This window comes from Mustela nivalis (assembly GCF_964662115.1).
Source record: "Mustela nivalis genome assembly, chromosome: 1".
Classification (NCBI taxonomy): domain Eukaryota; kingdom Metazoa; phylum Chordata; class Mammalia; order Carnivora; family Mustelidae; genus Mustela; species Mustela nivalis.
The window spans coordinates 103,251,263-103,273,550 of NC_139020.1; the positions used below are offsets into that span (position 1 = coordinate 103,251,263).

General features: G+C 33.9%; 1 protein-coding gene across 3 annotated transcripts in view; it reads left to right on the plus strand.

Moving 5' to 3' along the window:
- ATP11B (ATPase phospholipid transporting 11B (putative)) overlaps positions 1–22,288 on the plus strand; it is a 121,425-nt gene that overhangs the window by 93,667 nt on the left and 5,470 nt on the right. The window contains exons 26-31 of one of the 3 annotated variants that reach the window (XR_014300959.1): positions 5,429–5,494; positions 6,040–6,143; positions 6,352–6,517; positions 9,003–9,088; positions 12,001–12,126; positions 19,876–20,009. Coding sequence is in view for 2 of the 3 variants with exons in the window: in XM_082692306.1 (XP_082548432.1) it covers positions 5,429–5,494; positions 6,040–6,143; positions 6,352–6,517; positions 9,003–9,088; positions 19,876–19,978 (525 nt within the window). In the remaining variant the exon portion in view is untranslated. The remainder of the gene's footprint in view (positions 1–5,428; positions 5,495–6,039; positions 6,144–6,351; positions 6,518–9,002; positions 9,089–12,000; positions 12,127–19,875; positions 20,010–22,288) is intronic. The other 2 variants (XM_082692306.1, XM_082692305.1) reach the window with 2 other exon arrangements.

Here is a 22,288-nt window from a genome sequence, read left to right on the forward strand (position 1 = left end):
TGTGGCTTATTTTTTTTTTTTTAAAGAATAATTAATGTCGTCCTCTGTTGATCTCTGCAGAGTAAGTCATCTCATCTTGGGACACACTTGCTTTGATAATGTTGCTGTTTAGAGTATTTTTGGAAATACCTTATATTGTCTTTCTGGGATCTCAGCAAGGTAACTTTCTCAGGGAAAAAGCTATTTAAAATTTTTACAGATGGAGAAGATGCTACTTAAGATTATAGGTAGGAAAGAAGGTGGAGGAACAATTCAGAGTCAGAGATCACCTCCAGTTAAAGCAGACTTCTATAGGATGGAAAGGCAAGGCAATTCTGGCTTGTGTAAAAGCATATCAAAAGACTAAAACACTACAATGAAGGAAACAGGAAGGAGGGAATTGTAGGCATGGTGAAAGTGGAAAACTGTGATGTGGAGAGGAAAATATCAGAAAAATTTCAGAGGTAGCTGAGTTCCCACCCCCACCCTACGTGACATTCTACTTCTCTGGTAGTTTCAGCCAAAGGCTTCACAGGAGAAAGACTAAAGAAAAATAGTTCCTATTACCTCAGGAACTCAAATTCTAATATCTACTCCACTCATCTCAGTAGTCAGATGTGAAAATTGCAAATTAGGTAACTACTATTTAAAATGATATTTGGCCCAAATAAGGGGTTTTTTAAAATTTGCTTTTTTTGTTTTTGTTCTACTGAAGTCTACAGGAACTCAAAGGAAAATGTCTACCATAAATGATTTTTGCTCTTTTTGGAGTTATATCCAATTATACCCCAAAGCTAAAATAACTAAAATACCAAAAATAAGGGTTGGGAGAAAGGGGGAAAAGCTATTAGAATATTTTAATGCCAGTTAGACTTCTCCAGTGGAGATGTTGGAATTATCAGAGCCTTAGTACCCTTCTAAAATATATATTGTATAGTATTCCACCACATTAATTATTTAATGAGAGAGAAAGGGAAGAAAAAGTAATTCACCCCTTCATCAAACCTTGTAGGTCTAGACCATTTGCCAGATTAACTAGCAAAACAAGGTAGAATGAGCAGATGAAAGTTCAGTAATTTTGAGAGAAAGAGAAGGATAAGCTTTTTATACTTTTTTTTCTTAAAATTATAATGAGTTTCCCCTTATTTTCGTCCCTAATTAATTTCTTTTTCATGCTATACATGTCATCAGCCATTGAAACCTAACCATCAAATGTTAAGAGCTCTGGGTTTTTTTTTTTAATTTTTTTAAAGATTTTATTTATTTATTTGATAAAGAAAGATCACAAGTAGGCAAAGAGGCAGGCAGAGAGAGAGGAGGAAACAGGCTCCCTGCTGAGCAGAGAGCCCTATGCGGGACTCGATCCCAGGACCCTGAGACCATGACCTGAGCCGAAGGCAGAGGCTTTAACCTACTGAGCCACTCAGGCGCTCAAGAGCTCTGTTTTAGGACTAGAAATCTACCATTTTATATCTGTATTCTCCAGAGAATACAGTATCTTTTATTTAATGTAAATGATTTAACCACTGTTATTACCAGTCAGGTCATTCAAAGAACACATATGCAATGCAATTCCTATAAGTAAGTACAGATTTCTTTGAATGAAAGGTTATATGATTAATATGACTTTGATTATCTGGTTCATTATGGAATTTCCCTGAATGTTAATTTATTCATGAGACAGATTTTTAAAAAACAGTAATATCCCAGACAACTGATAGAAAATGAAATGTAGTATGCATTAGAAGAGAACAGAAAACTAAACATTGCTTCTAATGGTATCATCCAGCAATTGCTCAAATGTTTAAAATCTATACTAAGGAGAGTTTGTACTGGTGGAGAACTGAAAACTGATTAACTATAAAGAAGGTAATCACTTATAGGTCACTGTATAGTTAAGTTGAACCTAATACAGAAAAGTTTTCATCTTTTGTTTATTCTTAAACTCCTTCTTGCCTAACCTAGGACTTTACTTCTGCAGTTTTCTTTTCTCTTTCCTTCATCATTATCTGTTGTTCTCTTTTAGAGCCAACCAGTCACATACAGACATGTTTCTGTATCTCTCATCTTCTAATAAAAACCCAAGTTCCTTGACCTAACTTTGCTTTGCTGCTGCTTTGGCTGTGTGTGTGCGTGTGTGCATGTTATGCGTGTTATGCGTGTGTGTGTGTGTGTGTGTGTGTGTGTGTGTGTGTGTGTATTTAGAGCAAAATTTGAAGAAGTTATCATTTTTTGCTATTTCTACTTCCTGCCTTCTCTTCTCCCTTGAACATAATCCTTTAGGGCTTTCACTCTCAGTACTCAATCAAAACCATGTTCTCTATGGTCACCAGCCACCCCCACATTGTTAAATCTAAGAGCATGTCTCAACCCTTATGAACTCAACCACTGGGCTCAAGTTACAAAGCCTTCCTACCTGCCACGTTATCTTCTCTCAGCTCTGTCAGCTACTTCAGCTTTCTTACTGACTATTCCTTTGCCCCCAGAATCAGAATTTCCCACCCTCTGTACTAATGATATTTTGAGCCAAATAATTTTTTATTGTTGGGATTCATCCTATGAATTGTAGGATGTTAAGCAGCATGCTTAACCTCTACCCACTAGATACCAGTAGTGTACACACCTGCCCTCCCCAGTTATGACAATCAAAAATGTCTCCAGACCCAGCCAAATGTTCCTTGGGAGGAGGAAATCACACCCCACTGGAGAACCACTGTCCTAAATGGAACAGCGGCTCAGGGCTCAGTGCTAAGACATTTTTTCTTCTTTATTCATACATAGGGTGAACCTGTTTTTCCCATCATTTAAATACTGCTTGTATGCTGAGAACTCCTACCAGTCTGTCCTCAGATTCAAATAAACTACCTTCTCCAATTAACAAATCACATAGGAATCTCAGGTTTTACACAGCTAAACAGAATTTTATATCTTCTGCAAACCCATTTCCCTTCCACTTTTCCCTGTATTAACAAAAACAACCACTTTTTACCCAGCTGCTCAGGTAAGTCCAGGAATCATTTTTTATTTCCCGTCTCTCACAAGTGATACGCAATCATATTGGTTCTAGTAGTCACATATATCTTGAATGTTTCCACTTCTCTCCACACAGTCCAGATCTCACCATCTCTTTCCTAGACTGTATTAACTGCCTCTACCTGCTCCTGCTTTTATTATTCCCTTTTCTACTACCTTTTCTCTACACAGCAGCCCAGGTGCTCTATGAAAAATGAAAATTGGATTGCATATGTAATGCCCTGCACAAAATCATTCAGTGGCTAATTACAGTTCCATCCTGACTCCATCTGCCTATTGGACTGTATTTTCTACCACTGTTCCTTTTATTCACTCTACTCTAGCTGTACAGTTACATTGTTCCTTGACTAGATCAATTTGTTTCTGACTTAGGACCTTTGAACTTGCTGTTCTTCTACCTGGGTGCTTTTCTCTCATGTGAGCAAGTGACCGACTCCCTTACTTACTTAGGTCTGCTGAAATATTACTGGGTTGAGTAGACCTTTCTGCCCACTCCAGTAAAATCTTATCTCCCTCACCTTCCATCACTTCTTGACTCCCACCTCTCCTGCATTTATTTTTCTTCAGAGCACTAATCTCTACCTAAAAGTATATTTCTAGGTGTATATATTATATATTATAATATATATCTAGATGTGTAATCTTCATGAGGTCAGGCACCTTTTCTTAGCACTGCTTTATTCCCAAGGCCTGGAATGGTACTCAGTATGTAAAAGGTGTGCAGTTACTATTTGTGGAGTATACAAATAAATAATGAATCACCCTTTTTAATTTGGAATACAGATTTGGCTTTATTAAATAATTAGGTAATAAATTCAGCTGGAAGAAGTAATCTAGAAAACAAGCAGATTGTAATAGAAAGGGTTTTGAGCATCTTTCTTTTCTGAACAGAGGTAGATCCAGGTTTAGGAAAGGCTAAACATGACACATTTTGCCACGCCCTCTTTAAGGGAAAAAAATAGAACTATAAATACAAATGTAAGTATACATGAACATGACTGAGTGACGTAGATAGTTCCATCACACTTAATCAAAGCTAGTGTAATGAGCCCTACTCAACTTCTCTGTAGCCTGATCTCAAAATGCCCTCTGGCATTCACTTCATCACCAACTGGCTCAAGTGGAAGTCAGTATGGAAAGAGACAGGAGTCTTAACTGTTTGGTTTGAGATATATTACTTCTGCTTATTTTATAAAACAACAAAAAGACCATGTGAATGTGTTTGTATAGCCCTCTCTGAGGCCTTGAATTCAAGAGGGAGTCCTAAATCCCCTCTTTCTAAGGAAGATACCAGTAGCCCTAAATCTGGACCCAGTAAAACCAGAAAACTGAGGGATGGGCACGTGTGGATGTTACCATTTCCAGGCACAGGTTCCTTGGCTGCATCAAATATCTATTTCTAGAAATGATAAAAGCAGGAAAATGAGGGGTTCAATATGACTTTTCCATTCCTTTGCTCTTGAAAATAAACTCCTATATACACTCAAATGAAAGCTTATTAATTGATGTTTCATTGTTGATGATAATAACTATTATTTATTGATTGCTTATTATATATACCAGGTAGCCTGTCATGTTTACATATCCTAATTCTTATAGAAACCTGTAAAGTTCTTCCCCCATTTTACAAGTGAGAAAGTCAGATACAGAGAGGTTAAATAATTTTTCAAGTAAATGCTAATTGTTAGGCGTCAGTAATAAAAAGAAACAGAGCCTTTTAAATAATTTTCTAAACCAGTGGTAAAAACCGACTGCTTTGTACATTTAATTAAAATATTTAAACTTTATTTGTGGAAATCAAATCCTGACTATTTGGGGATTCAGCATTTGTGATAAACCTTAGTAAGTTTTGGCTATAAATCCCAGAAGACTACTTTGCCTGGCATTAACTGCATTTTTACATAAAATTCTTTGAGAAATATGGAATCCATTGGCTGTTATCTTTCCTTTCAGGTGTTGGTTTTGTATGTAAATTTCTTTTCTCCTGCTTTGCCTACACTGTGTCCATAAATACAGTGTCAAGTGATCTGTCATAACATCTGGTTGGAATGGTTTCAGAAAATAATTATGATTGAAGAGTTATCATTTTTATTGTGTGACAGGATAAAGCAGTCACTAACAACTATATCATTCTAACTAAAAGCATTCTGTGTCATATAGGCTTAAAGCCATCTTTGGGTTTCCAATCTGATAATGTTATCCAAAGGATCATTTTACATGATAATAATAAACATAATAATGCTATATGGTGTTTTTTCATATTGCTTTAACTTTACTATTGTCACAGATTTCAAATGTAACTGGCTTAAATAATGCAAGTGATTTTTAGTACTTTTTGCCTTACATCTGATTTAGCGTCATGTTAACATAATGCAGTAATGGGTTTGGTTTGTTGTTGTTTTTTTTTTCTGTTTAGATGTTTGGAAACTGGACATTTGGCACCTTGGTTTTCACAGTCATGGTTATTACAGTCACAGTAAAGGTATGGTGCAGAAATTAGAAACATGAACACATTTTTGCATCTGTGTAACACGTAGTTTGTTTCTTTAATTGTAGGTAGATAGTTTTCCCTTTTTACTTTTCCCTTTTTAGTCATGAATAATTTCACTGATTGCTATTTTAATAATTAATTTTAATTTTTGTAAAAAAAAAAACTTCAAGTTCATTATTTTGGAAAGCCTTAGCTGATTTATATGGTCAAGTAAAGGTTAACCCCACAATATTCATCTCTGAAATTTTACTTCTTTGTATATAGACAACATGGGTTGTTTTAGGCTATGGAGTAGAGTATAAAGTACTCATGAAAATTTCAGTACTGCTTCCTCATAGAAGAAAAACATTATAAACTTGAAATTGTTCAATTCCATACTGGAACCTTTCATTAGTATTTACCTGCTGAGGGATTTTGCCATAGAAAGGTTAGGCACTTAAAATTACTACATTTTATTCTCGAATTTTACCTGAGAGGTTTAATTTAAGTAAATATTTATTATCTTGTATTAAGGATATAAAAAAAATTTTTTTTAGATGGCTTTGGAAACTCATTTTTGGACCTGGATCAACCATCTTGTTACCTGGGGATCTATTATATTCTATTTTATATTCTCTTTGTTTTATGGAGGGATTCTCTGGTGAGTGACTATTTTATAGTTTAATTATATTGATTCAGTTCTGTTTATTGTGATAGATTATATTATGAACAAATTCTGCTCAGAATAATTTTGATGAGATGGGTCTCATTGATAATAAATTTACTTTCTTCAGTTGATCTTACTGATAGGAAGAAGAAAAATTAACAAATTCTGAATATCGACTATATTCTACCTCTTTTCTTTGCAGGCCATTTTTGGGCTCCCAGAATATGTACTTTGTATTTATTCAACTCCTATCAAGTGGTTCTGCTTGGTTTGCCATAATACTCATGGTTGTTACGTGTCTATTTCTTGATATTGTAAAGAAAGTATTTGACCGACAGCTCCATCCTACAAATACTGAAAAGGCACAGGTAACCATTCTTTATATGTAGTACCTTTTTAAATTAGAATTGTTCTGTAACAACTGTTCTGTAACAATGAAAGGCTGTCATTAAAATCTGCTTATATCACAAAATAGGAAATTATCCATTCCTCTATCAAGTATTTTGCAAAACAAATATTGTTAAATATGATATTTTTAAGTTGTTTCTTATTTCTATTAATTTTGAGTCCTGACAAATTAATTGTTATTAATAGAACTCCAGATTTTTAAATATAAGACTATCAAGGAAAAAAAAGCAAAAGACTACCAAGTTATATCCAGATAACAATAGTAAATATGTTTTAAGTAACATTACCACAGTGTTCTATCAGAGGTATATAATTGGGATATATAGCCATGTCTTTAGAAACATTAGAATTCTAGTAATATTTTTTCAGGGTGCATTGTTTTAAACAAGAGTATGAAATAAGTTCTTTAACCTAAACAATTTTTACAGAATGGATTTTTGTAAAATATATTTTCTTACTAAACATTTATCAATAAATATTAAGCTACAGCAAATATTAACAGTATATCACATAGTATGTAAGACATAGACTTTAGGGCCTCATAATTCTCAGTTCAAAACCTAGCTCTACCACTTAGTAGCTCTGTAACTTTAGGTCTCAGTTTCCTCATGAGTAGTAAAATTATGATAGAAATATCTATTTTATTACCTTTGTAATGAGGATTAAATGAAATAAAGTTCAGTAACAAAGTAGATGCTCAAGAAATTGTAACTATTAGTTGAATGTGGCATTTCATGTATTTGACTTGTACATGGTTGAGATTTTTTGACTTCTACAACGTTGAGATTTTTTTTTCTGCATGTTTGCTATATGCCAAGCAAATTTTATTTAAATTTTGAAAATTTAGTTGTATATTCAAAAATAGAATAACTGTTCCCTAAGTATTTAGTTAGATCTGAGTTAGGCTTCCTAAACGAGGTATTAGCTTTGATTTCACTTGATCATGTCAGCATTGCTTTAGCATTTATTTGCCTTAGTAACTCAGTACTAGCCAATATATATTTTAACACCATTGAAACAGCATAGGCCTCTTGAATCCTGAAAAACTTAATTCAAATACAGTTTTACCATTTGTAATATATATGTCCCTAATCAAGTCACATCCCTTAGCCTCAGTTTCCTCTTCTGCAAAATCAGAATAGTAATTCCTACCCCATGTAATTGCTGAGATAATATAAGCACCCAACCCTGGGCCTGTACAAAGTGAGTCCTCAGTAGATGCATCATAACTGTAAGGACAGTAAGGATATTGCTCTATGATACTGATCTCCAAATGGGGCTGGATAAATTTGCATAACTGATTACTCTGCCTATGCATATATTTATATAAATATGCTACTAACTTTTCTACTTTGCCATATATTGCTTAAATATATATCAGATAGTTTTGCCTATATTTTTTCTAATCTTCAGGCAAATATTTAGAGTAAGAGAGTACTATTTTTAATATATTGTCTTTTATACTTTTTCTAAATCTTTAGGAATAACACATTTGTCTCCCCTTCTTGGACTATATAAAGTTATATTTCACCAAAATATATTAACAACATCACTTTTAAAACTTCATTCTTTATAAAAGTAAATAATCAAGTTTATTTACATTTATCTTTAGAAATCTACATTAGAGCACTTGCAAACTTAGATGTATTTATAGAGCTTTCTTAATGATAAAAGAAAGTGATATTAGTTCTTGCTACCTTTTCTATAGCTTCTTTTTAAAGGATTACATAGGAAATATTTGTTACCTTGAAGTGGACCCTTAGACAAGAAAAAGTTAAAAATACTTTATATATATTTATAAAAGTACTCTTTTACTGGAGATTAAAAGTGTTTGAAAATGAAATGTGTGGTAACCTAATCATTTTTTCTGGGTGTGAAAGCTAATCTCCCTTTTGTCCCACTAAACTCACTTTTAAAAATAACTTGACCCAGATAGATGTTCTATTGTGGTCTAATCCAAGGAGGAAATCTCTTCTTCCACTCAGAGATCTTCTAGACTGTTAAAAGGGTTTTTAGAGGTTTTTTTCTTTTTTGCTGAAACAGTATATGGTCCGTTCATATCCTATGTGTGACATCATTCCTTTGCTACATGCAGTAATATTTATTATTTCAGAATTATAGTATTACCACTGATTTTAAATGATCAGCTACTTCATTGTTTACCAAAAGTAGCAAGAAAAAACATCAAAAAAAGAGTTGTCTGCATTTATTTTGAGCTGTTTTTCTCCAGAATAATCATGTGGTATTAAGAGTAAAGAATAAATTATTTTGATAAGAAAGCCAACAGCCCTACAAATGTCAGTCATGTATGTGTACCATGTATGATATTTCCTATTCTTGGAGGAACAGATGTCTTTACAAAGTTTGTCCTGTGTCTGTCTCTTAGGTGATGAATACAGCTCACTGACTTGTTGTATGTACCATCCCTTTTCTGTCCACTTATAGATGTACTCCAACACAGTTGCTTTAAGTGACGAATTCATCGCACTGCAGCCATTGTCGAGGGCAAGGAATCAGCTGAGCAAACTTAGGTAGAGTAGGAGAAGTAGAACCTTGTTAACTCTTCTGCATGCTAAAGGTCAATGAAACAATATTTAAAGATGGGCAGAGGCATGAATTAAGAGTGGGGCATTTTTGTTAGCACAGCTCTGTCTTTAATTTGACCTTTATTAATATGTATATTAAAATTTAAAATATATATCCATTTCTTCTCTGAGAAGAAAATTCAGATGAAAATTCAGCATAACAGGACAGAGATCTGTACCTTATTATATGTTTTACACCTTAACTATCTTTTATAGTACAATTCTAATGCTTCTGCTTGTCATGTTATTTTCATAACTAAGGATGCTCCTGCATGTTGAGTAACTTAAGCTACAGAAATTCATCATAAAGTTTTAAGTTTTAAGTTTCAGTTACTGTTACTTGGAAGTGAGAGTTGCCCATTTTTTTTTTATCTTGCCTTATCTTTGCTGTAAGTACATATATGTATTTGTCTTTGTACACTGTAATGGCTGCTGAAGCATTCATATCCTTGCTACTGTTTAGTGCATCTATAAATTGCACAATATATTTTGTATCTCTTAAACATATATCTTTATTTCCACAGACAGATCCATTCTGTCTGTTTCCACAAAAATAATAGTATAGAGATGTCTTTTGATAGAAGAGAATGAAAGCTTAAATCCTGAAACATTTGATATTAAGATACCAGAACTATTCATTAACTTTAACTCCAGTATGATTTTAAGAGGAAAAATAATATAACTAAAAAAAATTTTTTTTTAACTTTTGGCACTCTTCTTTTTCTTGCCCTGTCAGTATTTTGTGTATTCTTAATTACATTTAAAAAAAATTTTTTTTCTAAAGGTTTCTATCTGTGTTCATTTGATCAAGCAAATGGCTTTGATGGAACATTGCTTAAATAATGTCTTACAGAACTCTGTGAGTTCACAATTTTGAGCTGTTCCAAAGTTCTATCACACTTTTTTATTTTATTCTTAATATCTTCTATAATTTTGAAATATTCTACTTTGAATTACAAAGGTGTAACATATGAATATAAAAATGAGTGTTTATGTGGTAGTCAACTAAATTTTATGTTTAAAACAAGAACTGAAATCAAAACAAATTGAGGATTTATCTTCACCTTTGGTTGAGTCAAATACATGTAACACAATTCATCCATATGTGCCTTTGAACATCTAATTATTTAACTCTAAGATAATAGGAGAGCTTGTTATTTTACAAAAACACCTGGCAAACTCTTTGGTCAAGTGAAGATAATTTTGCATTGTGAATAATCTCACTGTTTTTATGAAATCATATTTTCATATATCGTATTGGCTTAAATCAAGCCATATAGGTTGTTTCTTTGTTTGAGGGTTTTTTTTGTTTTTGTTTTGTTTTTGTTTTTTTGAGCAATAACAGACTTTTAAAAATGAGGTAAAAATATCATAAATTAGAGAGATCCCAGTTTCTGTAACAATGTGCTAAGGTAGTAAGCTTAACATTCATCTGTGAAAAAGCACAATGAGAACCAGATATACTGGTCAGGTTGCCTTTCCTGCAAGCTATCCTCCAATCAGGTAGTATAGCAGGAAGAGAAGAGCCCTGGTGGGGAGAGAGCAGGCCTGGGAGTTAGTGATACCCTTGGTCTGCGGCTTATGTGTCCTAACCAAATCATTTCACCTCTCTGAGCCTCCAGGTTCTTCACCTATCAGGTAATCATTTTACATACTGTGGTCTCTTTATTTATTGTCAGCATCAGAGAACAAAAGGAAAAATATACTATGCTCAACCAAAGGCCAAGCAGAAATGCCAGTTGTTTAAATAAGCAGTGAGTGACCACTGGGTGGGCATTTGCTCATAGCTGCGTGCACAAGTGCTCAAATACATCTATCTATTGTTGCATCCTGTGAATTTTAAATACATCTTTTTTTTTTAATTGCATTAAACAGTATTCCTGGCTGTGATCCATGGTAATTTGTTTATTGTGACAAAGAGGAAGATTATTGATATCCTTCAATCAGCTTGGTACTTCTTAAGAACCATTAACACAAAACTATTAACTTTTTTAATGGAAAAAACTCATTTTGAGTATTTTTCCATCCCCTGTGTTATAGGCAAAGCTATAATAATAGTAATAATAATAAGCTATCTTCACATAAGCTTATTGTACTCTTGAAACCAAGGACTTCTACTACTTAATTTTTTATACATGTAAGACAGTCACGGTAGCATTTTCTTGATAGAAATAATTGTTGGTCGGTCCTAAGACTGAGAAAACACATAATGAGGAAAAAATTTGTTTTTTGTTCACTGGAGACATTTTCTTACAATTTAAAAAAGGCTCAGATTAGCATGGCTATGGGAACATACTCCCTAGAAGAAGAAAAAAAAAAGTGAAGAATAAAAGTTTGTGTAAATTAGCACTCACTAAAAAGATACATTTCAAATTAAGGATTAAATTAATTTTGTTGATAAGTCAACCCACCCCACACTTTACCCACATGTCTAGCATTTGAAAGGCCATGCAAGTGACCCTTCTCCTCTGCTAAAGTTCACTTAGAGTAGAGACATCTTTTGAGGAGGGAGCGTTAAGAGTTGTGAAAAAGGGCAGACATACCTTTGCAATAAGAACCCTAAATCTCGATGGCAAGGAATTTAGTAGAAGAAATTGAATATTATTGAAGGAAATCTGGTTTTAATCTAACTTTGTGCACTGGAAAATCATGGCTTAATTTTGTTTGCTTTGTTGTATTCCCCTTACGAAGCTGCTGTTAGCTCTCTTTTGTGACAGTAAATGAATGTGGTATTGTATGAACATTCATTTATGCCTCACAGATTGTGGATCCCAACTTGCTGTTTTGATTCTAAACCTATTTTACAGTGAAGAGTATTGTTCTGTAATATAAGACTTATTGCTTTTCTGTCCTTCCAGATGGAAGAAGATAAGGGTTCAGTCAGCTCAGCATATGAATTTGCTGAAAGCAAGCACAGAGGGGAGGACAGTAGGCACCTGCTAGCTGAGGCTTGCAGCCAGCAGGACAGTTCTTGCGTGCACTAGGTAGTACTGCGCTGGACCTTCCTGGGGACCTATCCGCTAAGTTCTCATACTTGGGGCATGCTATGGGAGAACTGGCCTGACTTTCAGTTTTTACTTTCCTGATCCTTCATTGTTCTTCATATGTTTACTGTTTTTGTTCACTTGTCTTCCTTTTTTGTGATCTTTACATTTTTTATATGTCCGTCCCTGAATATTTTATTAGTCTTCCTTTGGAGTTAAACTGTGAAATCATACTTCACCTCAAATTCTAGCCTAGTAAGGTATTCTCACACCTGTTGTTTATATTCAGGAAATTCCTTTTCACTTCTTTTGAAAATATGTCATGCTATTTCTATTATTTCTGAAGTTCATTTTCCCATTTGAAGTGGCAGTTGTGTATCATTTTATACATCTTAATGTAGTTAGACACCAAATTATTTATCTAAATCTGGCTCTTGAGTTAAATGATCCAATAAATGAGTTCTTAGACGTGGTACTGAATAGTTTTCTGTTGAATAATATTCATCAGATTCTCACTTCTTATTTTTCATAAGCTTTGATAGTTTATATCTTTGTAATAAAAAAAAGTATGAATTGATGAGGACTTGATTCATTCACATCTTGAGGAGTCAATCCTAACAAACCACTTCTAGACCTTATTGGAACATGTAAAATATTTTGATTGGTAGTAATTATGGATTATTTGCCATTTGTATATTATAATTACTGATCAGTAAGTTATTGTTGTCTCATTTGAGATAAAACATCATAAATGTTAAAAATTTCAAACAAAACTGCTTGAAAATTATAAATCTTAACTCTACCATGGAATCAGAGCATAGAACAGATACAGTAATTTGAAAACCCTGGATTATTCTGGAAGACATATTTTTAAAATTAGATTCTTTCATTGAACTGCCCTAAATGAAAAATGTTGAAGATTAACTATGTTGAAAATGTTGGAGATCAACTCTATTATTATTAATTGAAAAGAATTCAAAAGAATTCAGAACTTTTGTTGGAATGCTCTGTGTGATTATTTTTACTCTAAATTTATCTTGTATTTTGCTTTGATAAATTGGAAAAATTTTTAGTTTTTAAAAATAGGCCTTGGTTGAGCTGGGCAAAGAGGGGGAGCTGGCCTGGATTTATATTATTCCCTGGATAATCCACAAAGCAGATAATCCAATTGGGACCTGACTGTACTAACCCTAAAAAACTATGACCTCTGTGTTAAAAGTTTCCCGAAGGGTCAAATTCAAGTGAATATTTCATAAGACATGGATCTGGTACTGCTTTGCTTTAATATGTCCATTAAAATGTATAATACAGTTGAGAGATGGGTTCTTAGAATGCTCCTAATAACAGGGGCCTTGTTATGGTTACTTTTACAAAAGGTTGATGAGTGAAAATATCTCCTCATCCTGTGATAGTTGGTCTTTCTTCCTATAAACAAGAAGCTAGAAGAACCCTGAAACCATGAATATGACTTTAGTAAAATTGTATTACCCTGACCTGCAGTTTTTCCTGCTTATCACTGAATTTTCATTCATTGAGTAAAGTATACCTTGAATATATTTCTTATATATTTCTGCCTTTGGCATATATTTTGAAGTAAAAATCACTTCAAAAAAGTAAGTGCTATGTAATATCCCTCTTCTGTGTTTTTTCTGTCTTGACATGGCAGTTGTTTCCTCTAATGGAAAGGTGTTCAGCCTTGCCAAATCAGGCAGAGGTTGCTGCTGAGCCCTAAATGTTGTCCTGGGCTAGGATCTTCTAGTCATCTCCCTCCACTGTGACCTGCCTCTTTGGCCTCCATTTTTTTGTCGTTTCTCTGTCCCTAGATTCCTGGCCTGCTCTGGATGCTCTCTTTTCAACTATACCTAGCAACTATAGGGATATCAACAGACTGTTAAGGCCGTTGACCTTTCTCATTGTGGACCTGGATGCTAAGCCCCAGACCTGAAACTTGCCATCACCTATGACAGAAAAAAAAGAATAGTTTCAACCAACTACAAGTCACCTTACTCTTCTGTGACAAAGATACTTAGACATCTACTCTCTCATTTAACAAAGTGAACTACAAAAGGAACAGAAAACTTTAATGGCCTGGATTCAGTTAAAAGCTATACTTTCCTGAATAAAATTCTGTGAACAAATAGAATTGAACATTAAAAAAAAACTACTAATAAGGCTGCCATGAGTAGCAAGACCTGCATGTATACCTGATAAATACACCACTTTATAAAACTAATGTTATTTTCAAATCTGTGCTGACTTATTTGAGCAAAATCTGGAGGTTGAAATGAAGAAAAATATTATGATTCATACTTAGGAAACTGATTTTTTCCTTTTCTCTTTTTTTAGAAAACTGAATTCTTAACATTGGCTATACCATGATTTAGTTCATTAATTAATGCTATTCTGATTTACCCTCTCCATTAAAATTGGTGATTATACCATTTTTTGCAGATACTGATACTCTTCTTAAACTTCAGATCTTGTTATTTATGTAACCACATCATTAAAAAGGGGCCTCAGTTCTTTCTGAAACTAGAATAGACCAAATTATTAAAATAACCATACCCGATAAATATAATTCTTATTATATGCTTATTTTCATAGTTAAATTTAGGCAACATATACAGAAATCTCCTCTCTGGAGATCCCTAAAAGACGGTATGGAGGTATTTATAACTATCTTCCAAAGTCGTTTATTTTCCTTGAGGAAAAGGAAAGAGGGGAGAGAATGTGAGCTTTTGAGGCATGTTTTGAAGAAATGGGCCTTGAGTGAAAGATAGCAGTCTTCTTTTTTTTTTAAGATTTTTATTTATTTATTTGACAGAGAGAGATCACAAGTAGGCAGAGAGGCAGGCAGAGAGAAAGGAAGGGAAGCAGGCTCCCTGCTGAGCCGAGAGCCCGTTGTGGGACTTGATCCCAGGACCCTGAGATCATGACCTGAGCGGAAGGCAGCGGCTTAACCCACTGAGCCACCCAGGCGCCCCAGATAGCAGTCTTCTAAATGTCATTGCTAATCAGCTACCTCTTGCAATTCTGAATAATGAGTTGAAGCTATTTGTTTTAAGGGTTGTTTTAAGGGTTTTATTATTTTTAACCAAATTTGGAAATCAGTACTTTTTGACGGCTTTTGATTTCACATTAAAAAGAAAAACATTTCCTTGAACACCTTTTTTTTTCCCCCATAATTACAGTTTCCAAATATCCTTTAAGGCTGTACAAGATTCTCACTTTGATTATATATTTATTATAAAACTGTTGTAAAGACAAAAGAACAAATATGGTTAATAGTTGAATAATTCTTATCTAAACTTAAAAAGACTTGATTTGATTTGATAGGTAGGAGGTCATAGGAAAGACTAAATAATTTAAAGATGTATGATAATTTTCTAACATCTAGAAGATTCTAGAAAGATAGGAGATAGAAGTAGAAGCACTGGAAGAAATTTTTAAATGTTTCCTAGCACTGGTATGAAAATAATGGAAATAAGAGCACTGATTCAGAATTTATTTCAAAATAAATTTAAATGAGTTCTAGAAAGATGAAAGTTTTTATTAGCCATACATAATTATGTTGAATCTCCATAGTTGTTTTGCTTGGCCACCCTTTCAGCTCTAAGATATGTGGTCATTCCTGGGAAGAAAATGTGGTAGTCTTACCAATGAATCAAAATTTCTGATAAATTAAAGTGCTGCCAGACAGAGTCTCATTCCCATTGCTTTGCTTTCTTTCTTGTCTAGTATTTATAAGCAGTCAAAAAAAAAAAAAAAAGAAGGAAGAAAGAAAGAGAAAGAAACAAACACACACAAAAGGAATAATTCCCTTCTCCTTACTTTGAATGAAATGAGATTTAAATGTTCCACCCTTTTCCTACTCCCACTTAATTGGCAGCTGTGGCTACATGTATCTGGCTGGTCTCCCAGTTCCTGAATATGAGATCAAAGATATGTATATGAGAAAGTGGTAGAGCTTGGAAGTTTGCTGGAGAACAGTGTAGGTTTTTTTACATAAATAGCAGCTTTACAGAATCACAGTTAGCCAGCATTCGGCATTTTTAAAGCAGCGGGGGGTTTTTTTCTTCCTAGAGAAAAAAAGGAAATATATTTTTGCTTAGTTTAAAAGGTCATCTTAAGTCATTTCTTTATAATATTTTTGATATTTCGAGAGGTTTACTCTCTCTGAGATTATCCACATATTAATACCTGTCCTGAATTTTAAAGTGAGAGGTAATAAGTGCAAGCAACATAATTACCTAAAGTCAGATCCAGACCTAAGCTGTGTTATGGGCATATGTGGTCACTCAAATGCTGCTGACCTTCCGGATTTCATCTTCAGTGAATCCTTGAAAGTTGAGCTCCAGCTATACAAGCAAAACACAAGTTGTTAAATTATGAAGTACCAGACAAACTTCTTGCTGTCTATAGTTTCTGGTCTAGTTTAGTGTTCCCCAGCCAAATGGAAAGACCAATTTGTTGTTTCCTTGTCTTCCTGTTTTTAATTTCCAGTCCATGATGGACCATTTCTTTGGGAAAATACAATAAAAATGAGTTACAGTTACCCTTGAACAATGTGGGGGCTAGGGGTGCTGACTCTTCGTGCAGTAAAGAATTCAGGTATAACTTTTGACTCCCCAAAAACCTAGCTAATAGCCTACTGTTTACCGGGACTCTTATCGATAATATTAAAGTACCAATTAACATGTATTTTGTATCTTATAGGTGTTTTATGCTCTGTTCTCACAATAAAGTAAGCAGAGAAAAAAATCAAAAGGAAAAAAGAATATATTTATATTACTGTATGTGTATCTGTTGAAAAAAGTTTATTTGTAAGTGGACTTGTGCAGTCCAAACCCATCTTGTTTAAGGGTCAAACTGTGCTAGAAAATTAAATTTAAAAGATATTTAAAATAAGCCCTGATATAAAATTATTATTGGGTTAAACAGTTATAAAAGTGTTGTCAAATTGCCATAAAATTTATTAGTCTCATTCATACAGACCAGAAACACTTATCTCCTCATAGGCCAGTAACAAATGTTCTCGGACCAGCACTGACCCATGGATCACACTTTGAGTCACACTGGTCTTTTTGGAAAGGGGCAGGTGTAACAACTACTTTCTTACACTTAGGATAAACATGTGCTGAATACACATCATACTTTTCTACCCACACATAATTACTCATTCTCTTTGCTTAGCCTAGAATGCCCTTTCTCTCCCATCTCCAGCTACTGAAATCCCATCCAGTCTTTAAAATGTGTTTCACATGCTATCTTTTTCATCAACTCTTTCATGCCCTCCCACCAATACCAACAACAACAGCTGGGTTTGAGCCTTCCCTCCTCTTTTTTAATATTTGTATTCAGCCTCATTACCATAATTATAAGAAGGCAGTATAATGGCATGATAGAGAGATTTGAGCTCTGGAATTAAAGAAATCGAGAAGCAAGCCTCAGCAGGGTGATCTTGAACAAATTCTCAACTTCTCTAGTTCCTCATTGGTAAAATGCTTCTGAATATGGTTCTTATCCCAGAACTTTGTTGTAAGTTTTCAGTGAAAATAATCCATGAGAAGCATCTTACATAGGAACTGGCACATACATAGTAAACATTCCATTAATGTAACTGCCATTATTTGTTCCTATCTCCCATCCTGTTAACTCACTAGACTGCCATCCCCTCTAGGAACCAGCACAGTGCCTTGCTGAATACAAGTTGAATTTAAGGGCTCATACCATTAAATTATGCAAACAAGCAGAGTAATAGAATCGAGAGAGAGATTACTGATAGTTGGAGAGATGAGGGAGGTTTCATGGAGACAAAGGTATTTAAACTGAAGTAGGTGTAGGGGGCAGCATTCTGACCATAATTGGTGACAGGCCCTGACATATACATGAAGGCAAGGAACACTGCACTTGTTGGCTGTGTGAAGACTGTACAGAAGCATTGGGAAGTTGAGCAAGAAAGGCAGCCTGTGGTCAGGTTATAAAGGGCCTTAAGGCCCCCTTACAGTATTGTACTTCCACCTTGAGCATGTGGGATCGTTCAAGTCCTGCTTCTGTAGAGGGTGATTTTTGAGATGGAGGAAACTAGAGCCCAAGGACCCAAGGAGAAAACTGGGACACATAAAATTTACTAAACTATTCTTCTGGATATTAATGTTCTTCCTAGTGTTGATGGATTCCCAGGGACAAGATTTTACTGGGCGAAAAAAAAATACAGTTTGAGAATTGCACTATGTCTAGCTCTCCTCCTGGAGACTGACCATGTGTCCTGACTTATTGACAGTCCTTTACTCAATAAGCCTGTTTAGACCATCATTGAAATAGTGTTTCTGAAACTTAATTGGCCACAGAACTTTTTTTCATGAGACATCTGTAACATCTCTCAAAAAACAGTTTAAGAAACGAACATAAATAGTCCTAAACCAAGGGTATTGTAATGAAAGAACAAGTAAAATTTGGCTGTTTCTCAGTGCTCAGCAGACCTTAGGACATTGGGACAGTTAGGTCATTGCCAGACGGGAATCATGTTGTCTCACACTGCTTGCTTTTGGCAGGATTACTGTGAGCAGGTATTTTGCAGGACCTCACGCGTTCCTTATATTCTGAGCGCCGGGTTATTTATGTTCCATCATATCTGTCTTCTGTCCATTGTGCACGTCTCCACAAATGTCCCCTGTTGTCATGCCCACACTCAACACTTGGTGATTCCCAACCTTTGTGAATTGCAGCACTCTAACAAATCTATTTTTGTTCTCCTTCCTCTATACTTTCCAAAGATTTGTTATACAGTATGTTATATATGTAAAGGAAAATGAATGAAAAACAGTTTGTTTAAAATGATATCCCCTGAGAAATTAAGGAGTACACCTGACCATTTCAAAACCAAGGTTGGGATTCATTGGGCTATGTGATCATACCATTTCTTTCCCTCATTTTAACGGGATTAAGATTATTAGTAGTATTGGCTTTAAGTGATTTTGCTGGGTTATTTATGCCTGAATCAGTATGACTGTTGCATACCTTCAGAAATTAATGAAAATAGCAGTAAGTCATTTGTTTAGTGGATTTCAATACAGTAAACTAAATTAATCGGTAAATTTTTTTAAAGCAAGGTAAGCTGATTATGGGCATAATTGGCACTTAGTGACTGCTTAGCAAGTTATGATAAATGATGCTTTTTTCAAGGATAATTATAAAATTATAATAAATTTTTAAGGATTATTTCAGTGTATATATGTAGGGGTGCTTAGAACCCAGCACATAGAAAACATTACATAAGTATTTGCTATGGTTGTTGTTGGTGTTGTTGAAGATTGGGTTAGGTCCTGCCTGGTTATCATTTCCCAGTCTTCAGAATGGTTCACACTCCGTTTTTCTCAATTGCTAGACATTTTTCATTGAAATTACAGGAGCATTTCACCTAAACAAAAACTCAAGAATTAGAATTCACTGAGTTTGAGTGGTTGATGTAAATCATTTTGGCTGTACTAAATTATTAAAATGAGACATTAAAATCCAAAATCTTTATAGATTTAAATAAAAGCCAGCTACTTATTTTTATAATTATTTTATTCATCTTTTAATTTAGGACACAGTGCCTTTTAAAGCCTTCCATATATTTTCATATTATAGAAAACGTTTATATACATTACTTTTGGTTTTAAAGTGCTTGTTGTCTTCTTTTTTTTATGCTTTTTGGAAATCCAGATCTATAAATAACTAATTTTTTTTCTGCTTTAACTCCTCCAGCTTACTGAAACAAATTCAGGTATCAAGTGCTTGGACTCCATGTGCTGTTTCTCAGAGGGAGAAACAGCGTGCGCATCTGTTGGAAGAATGCTGGAACGAGTAGTAGGAAGATGTAGTCCAACCCATGTCAGCAGGTGTGAAATTTCTCTAAGTAGCCTTTGCTGCAGATGAGTGTCCTGTAAACTGGAACAGGATGAACCTGCGTCTCTAGATACCTAATAAATCATCAGCTGGTTTTACCAACTGAAGCGGGTGGTGTGCTATTTATTAGCACTCTTTGATGGTAGATTTCACTTTGCGGTTTTTGGTGTAGGGGGCTCTTTCACTAACAAAGGAAGAGAAAGCACCTTTGAAGAGACTTCATCTAATGAACAAAAATTTTTGCTTTGCAGTCTTTCTATAATGTGGTGAATAGGAGTGTGTATATGATACTTACTTAGTTTTTATAACTTTCTTTTTTTATTATACCTTATATTACTGTTTTATTTTCTGTATTTTTTTATTTGTTTGTTTTTTGTATTTACCAAATAGTCTACACATAATAGTAAAATCAAAGGATTTTGCTTCTCTTATTCTTCATGTATATTTTCTGGTCATCCATTTGAGACTTTAAGGTATTTATAAACACAGAAGGCTGTATTTCTGCTTTCTTATACCATTTTATCTCTGTAATGAGTTTTTAAAAATGAGTTGTGATTTTTTTTTTTTTAACTTGGTGTTCACGGTCTAATTAGAAGTTTATAAGTTAGAACCGGCATGTTAAATTATGGTTTAGAAGAATCTTAGCATTTCTGTCCCTTCCCAAATCTATTTCTTGAATTAGGTTTATCAGTGCTTGCTTTTGTGGATCATAACAGAAAATGCCATGTTTTGGTAAATGCCACGTAAATTTATTTAAAAGTGAAATGGATTCATTACTTCATATAGTTTCCAAGAGACATATTATTATTCAGGGGACATTAAGAAGTAGAAATAACTTTTTTCATGCTTTGATGTTCTTAAGATGAATTCTATCATATTCCTAAAATGCGAGCAGCAGTGCACCAGTGTGTGTGAAGAGTTATAGATGGGCAAGGATAGATAGATGAACATTGTCCACCATGTACTACATGAATAATCACGTTCTATGTGTGCCGTGGAATGGAAAAGGTTGGAAAATACCCCAGAGTTAGGGAATAGAGGATGGAGGATGAACTTTTATTACCTTCTGATAAAATAACTTAATATTTGCTTAGATTTTGTTTTTAAAATGAATAATTATCATTCATGTATCATAAAATTCAGGTAACACTTATTGGCAAACTTATTAGTTCCCACTTTGCCTTTAGTTATGGCCGAGTCTTTAAGGTACAGTTGCATTTATAAATAGCATTCTTTAACATATGTGTTTTCAGTCTCTATTTATTGATTATAACATGTGATCAAAAATATTTCCATAATGCTGTGGTATCATTTTGTAGTAATTTTATTCTACATAAAAGAATTACTATGACTAGTTAAATTTATTGGGACTTATGTATTTTGACTTACACAATTGTATTATAAAATGCATTACTAAAAAGCAGCTCTGTCATGTACCCAGGCCACCAAGTTTTCCAAAAGAGTTTCAGAAGGACCTACTTCTGTGGTGAATAAGACAGCTTTACTATTTAGGATTAAAGTGGGAGTTAGACTAAGAGACTGCTATAGAACTTCCACAGAATTTTTTAAATTTCTGCTTCAACAGGAAGTTCTCTTTAATGAAAGTATACATCTTCACTAACTATTAAAAAACTGTAATTAATTTTAAATAAGCCAAAAATGTTTTTTTGCTTTATATATATTCTCATTGTTTGATATCCATTATTCAGGTAATATGCCCCTATTTTTATACTGCATTATCCCTTTGAACCTGCCCCTGGAAATAGGAGATTTATTTCAGCACATTCTCCTATCATCTCCACTTTTTTTCACTTAAAATTGTATCATAATATTTTCTTTTGTAAGATTTTATTTTTTATTTTTCTAATAAAATGTTTAACAGTATTATCTTATTTGACAGACTATAAATATCTTACCAGTTTTGTCCAACATCTCAGGTCATATTATTGGTTAGTACTGTTGTTATCCTTCTTTTTTCCTCAAGTGAATAATTTAAAGGCTTTTAAGATCTGTTCAGTTTTTTTTCTAGTGGATAAAAATCATACAATATGAAAAACCACTTGGTGCTTTTCCAAGGACTATATGGAAATTGCCATATATCCATTAACATTACCTTTAAAATTTGAAAGTCATTTTGATATGTAGAGTTTTATTTTTTACATATATTTGTATTAGTGAAAGACTTTTGGCATTTCTGTTTTGATTTTGGAACAGCCTTTATTCTACATTTCTATTTCATGTCTAACTTAAAAGGTGAAGCAAGACTAATACT